General features: G+C 47.3%; 1 protein-coding gene across 1 annotated transcript in view; it reads right to left on the bottom strand.

Annotated features, from left to right (window-relative positions):
* The window catches only part of LOC106592259 (vacuolar protein sorting-associated protein 13B), a gene marked incomplete at its 5' end in the record, with an annotated part of 99,780 nt that overhangs the window by 58,880 nt on the left and 35,900 nt on the right, over positions 1-5,000 (bottom strand). The window contains 2 exon segments of the mRNA XM_045712672.1: positions 289-357; positions 2,667-2,736. Coding sequence (XP_045568628.1) covers positions 289-357; positions 2,667-2,736 — 139 coding nt within the window.

Raw genomic sequence — 5,000 nt, 5'->3', positions numbered from 1 at the left:
AATAATAATAATGAATAAATAATAATAATAATAATGAATAAACAATAATAATAATAATAATGAATAAATAATAATAATAATAATAATGAATAAATAATAATAATAATAATAATAATGAATAAATAATAATAATAATAATAATAATGAATAAATAATAATAATAATAATAATGAATAAATAATAATAATAATAATAATAATGAATAAATAATAATAATAATAATAATAATAATGAATACATAATAACATAAACAACAACAATAATAACTAATGTAATAATAATTGTAACCTGGGTGTAAGTGATGGACAGGAATCCGTGCTGCTGGTGAGAGGAAACCTCCAGGACCTTGGCTGCTGTCTGATTGGTGTGGAGGTGGAGGAGACAAAGACAACAGGACTGAGACAACAGATTCATAGTGGGACACCACATAAACACTAACTGAGACACATTAAACCTCCTGGACTACTGTATGTGACTGATCCCAGGCCTGTACTGTATGTGACTGATCCCAGACCTGTACTGTATGTGACTGATCCCAGACCTGTACTGTATGTGACTGATCCCAGACCTGTACTGTATGTGACTGATCCCAGACCTGTACTGTATGTGACTGATCCCAGACCTGTACTGTATGTGACTGATCCCAGGCCTGTACTGTATGTGACTGATCCCAGACCTGTACTGTATGTGACTGATCCCAGACCTGTACTGTATGTGACTGATCCCAGACCTGTACTGTATGTGACTGATCCCAGACCTGTACTGTATGTGACTGTCTAACAGCCTGATGTAATTAGCCTAGCTGAAGCTAAAAACACATCAATCTGTCTAGTCTCTAAATGAAACCAGTATTTCTCCGTAGAGGATACCAAGCTTCTTCTGCAGAGGCCGTACTTCTTAACAACAAGGAATTCAATTCCAAAAAAAGTTAAATAATAAATCTCTGATTTACAAGCAACAACTATCTACTGTTAACAATCTCATTTGCACAAATTCATTACGGTCTGAAAAAAATATTTATTTCGATTTAAAATAAAGTTAAAGAAAAGATTGGTCAAAGAAGAGAGCAGCGTGATTGATTAAGAGATCAAAAGATTATCAAAGAACAAGTAGACCCGCTTTTCCACCACAACACTAGAGTTTGGGCTGGGCTTTCATCAACCTTAGACGATAAGATGGCTATCACTAAGAACCGTTTAATACTTCACGGCCATTGTGTAGGTTTTTATAACTATCGTGTATATATGAACAACAGGTGAATTTGAAACCATCTATGGAGGAGAGATTTAACCTCTAACCCTCAGGACCAGCATGCAACTTGAGTTATAATACAGGTGGTTCCCCATCACCTCCAAGCCAATCTGAGGTTTATTTAGTCCACTATTGAAAGTCTTTATTGTAGTGACTACGTACGAACGGGCAAACAGGAGAGTTTAAAACAGAGTTCAGTAGTGCCCGAGTCTTTTTACGGTATGTGACGTCCCATATTCGAACCTGATGGCTTCTGGGACGGCACTGTAGTGCACTAAACTGAAGCATGATGGGAAGTTACCGGGAGAGTTCTGCTTTTACAAGGGGAAGATTTTGTCATCCTCGTTAAACCACTATGACCAAGGTTGATGAGAGCTCAGGTCTGAAAGAGGAAGAGGAAGGCTGTCTGTTTTCAGGTGTGTCAGCTAAAGAGGAAGAGGAAGGCTGTCTGTTTTCTTACAGGCGGAACGAAGCCAGAGAGGTGGCTGAAGGAGTCCTGTTTGCTGACGGGTCGAACCAACACTGTGCGTCTATTCAGCTTATCAGTACAAGACAGGACAACTCCTCCACAGCGGCCTACTGCAAGACCAGACCCCTCCTCTGGACTGGAGGGAGGGGGGGAGAAAAATCACAGAGAAGGGGAGATAGAGGAGGAGGAGAGAGAGATACAGGGAGGGAGGAGAGGGGACAGAAGTCAAGAAATAAAAAGCATTAAGACTGGATTAAAAAGAGATGTGATGATTAGATTTTTTTGGGCAAAAATAAGAGAAGAACCAAACAAATCAATGAGTTTTCTGTCCTTCAGCTGGAAGCATCAGGATCGTTGAGGGATGGTCTTATGCTGTCAACTATGCCGGGCCCGGCGGGCACACTTCCTGCCGGGCCCGGCGGGCACACTTCCTGCCGGGCCCGGCGGGCACACTTCCTGCCGGGCCCGGCGGGCAGGTAACAGAACACCGCTCCTCTTCAGAAGGGTGCAACGTTACAGACTGGGCAGCAGGTGACAACACAAAACCATCTCCAGACCACTGTGACATCATCACCCCGGGACAGGAGGTCCGGGGCCCCGTGTCACAGAAACATCCCCGTTTCAACCTGATTCCATTAGATTATTAAAGCAGATCAGATCAACAGGAGAATGAGGAGGAGGAGGAGGACGGACCGACCGACCGACGGACCCACAACACCAACAGACAACTGGAAACCTCCTTCTGGCCTTTAATGACCTTGTTGCATCTGTTAAACAGGTTGTTGTTTAAACTGGGTGTCTCTGTGTCGTCGTCGTCCCCCCATCTCTCCTGTGGTCAGAGGAGAGATGTCATTGGTCTAGCTAGGTTAAGAGAAGAGCAGATATATCTGGGCGGTCGGGTCGGGAGCAGAAAACAGCGCTAGGCTGCTCGAGACGAAGGCCTCACCACAGCTGTGTCCTTGGACTGTAGGATGAAGCCTTCATGACGGCCACAGTGCCAGCAGCCCTCACCAGGCCTGGAACACATAGCATCACACTGTACCTAATATCCCGTCACCTGGCCTGGAACACATAGCATCACACTGTACCTAATATACCGTCACCAGGCCTGGAACACATAGCATCACACTGTACCTAATATACCGTCACCTGGCCCTGGAACACATAGCATCACACTGTACCTAATATACCGTCACCTGGCCCTGGAACACATAGCATCACACTGTACCTAATATACCGTCACCTGGCCCTGGAACACATAGCATCACACTGTACCTAATATACCGTCACCAGGCCTGGAACACATAGCATCACACTGTACCTAATATACCGTCACCTGGCCCTGGAACACATAGCATCACACTGTACCTAATATACCGTCACCTGGCCCTGGAACACATAGCATCACACTGTACCTAATATACCGTCACCTGGCCCTGGAACACATAGCATCACACTGTACCTAATATACCGTCACCAGGCCTGGAACACATAGCATCACACTGTACCTAATATACCGTCACCTGGCCCTGGAACACATAGCATCACACTGTACCTAATATACCGTCACCTGGCCCTGTAGCCAGAACACATAGCATCACACTGTACCTAATATACCGTCACCAGGCCTGGAACACATAGCATCACACTGTACCTAATATACCGTCACCTGGCCCTGGAACACATAGCATCACACTGTACCTAATATACCGTCACCTGGCCCTGGAACACATAGCATCACACTGTACCTAATATACCGTCACCTGGCCCTGCAGCCAGGACCTGGAACACATAGCATCACACTGTACCTAATATACCGTCACCTGGCCCTGGAACACATAGCATCACACTGTACCTAATATACCGTCACCTGGCCCTGGAACACATAGCATCACACTGTACCTAATATACCGTCACCTGGCCCTGGAACACATAGCATCACACTGTACCTAATATACCGTCACCTGGCCCTGCAGCCAGGACCTGGAACACATAGCATCACACTGTACCTAATATACCGTCACCTGGCCCCTGTCTTTAAACCCTGACCCCTGCCTTTAAACCCTGACCCCTGCCTTTAAACCCCGACCCCTGCCTTTAAACCCCGACCCCTGCCTTTAAACCCCGACCCCTGCCTTTAAACCCTGACCCCTGACCCCTGCCTTTAAACCCCGACCCCTGCCTTTAAACCCCGACCCCTGTCTTTAAACACCGACCCCTGCCTTTAAACCCCGACCCCTGACCCCTGCCTTTAAACCCTGACCCCTGCCTTTAAACCCTGAACCCTGACCCCTGCCTTTAAACACCGACCCCTGACCCCTGCCTTTAAACCCTGACCCCTGCCTTTAAACCCTGACCCCTGCCTTTAAACACCGACCCCTGCCTTTAAACACCGACCCCTGCCTTTAAACACCGACCCCTGCCTTTAAACACCGACCCCTGACCCCTGCCTTTAAACCCTGACCCCTGCCTTTAAACACCGACGGAGCGTCAGAAACCAAGAGGACCAGATCAGATCAGGGCCAGATCAGATCAGGATAACAGCTGTACATTATGATACATGACTTTGTACAGGACAACCTGTGGATTAGAAACCAGACGAACTGAAGATGAACCCATGAAGACAGATAATTCAACCCAACATCTCACCCCATGACATCATAACCTCCCCTCCCATGTCTCCCCTCCTCTCCCCTCCCCTCTCCCCTCTCCTCATTCCCTCTCCTCTCCCCTCATTCCCTCCTCTCCCCTCTCCTCTCTCCCCTCCTCTCTCCCCTCATTCCCTCTCCCCTCCTCTTCTCCCCTCTCCTCTCCTCTCCTCCCCTCATTCCCTCTCCCCTCCTCTCCCCTCATTTCCTCTCCTCTCCTCCCCTCCATTCCCCCTCCCCTCCTCTCCTCTCCTCTCCCCTCCTCCCCTCCTCCCCCTCATTCCCTCTCCTCTCCTCATTCAGGAGCACAGAGACAGGAACACAGAGACAGGAACACAGAGACAGGAACACAGAGACAGGAACACAGAGACAGGAACACAGAGACAGGAACACAGAGACAGGAACAGAGAGACAGGAACAGAGAGACAGGAACACAGAGACAGGAACACAGAGACAGGAACACAGAGACAGGAACACAGAGACAGGAACACAGAGACAGGAACAGAGAGACAGGAACACAGAGACAGGAACACAGAGACATGAACAGAGAGACAGGAACACAGAGACAGGAACACAGAGACAGGAACACAGAGACAGGAACACAGAGACAGGAACAGAGAGACAGGAACAGA

This window comes from Salmo salar, unplaced genomic scaffold (genome assembly GCF_905237065.1).
Source record: "Salmo salar unplaced genomic scaffold, Ssal_v3.1, whole genome shotgun sequence".
NCBI lineage: Eukaryota > Metazoa > Chordata > Actinopteri > Salmoniformes > Salmonidae > Salmo > Salmo salar.
The sequence above is the reverse complement of the archived record's forward strand: the minus strand, read 5'-3'. Positions and strand labels throughout refer to the sequence as shown.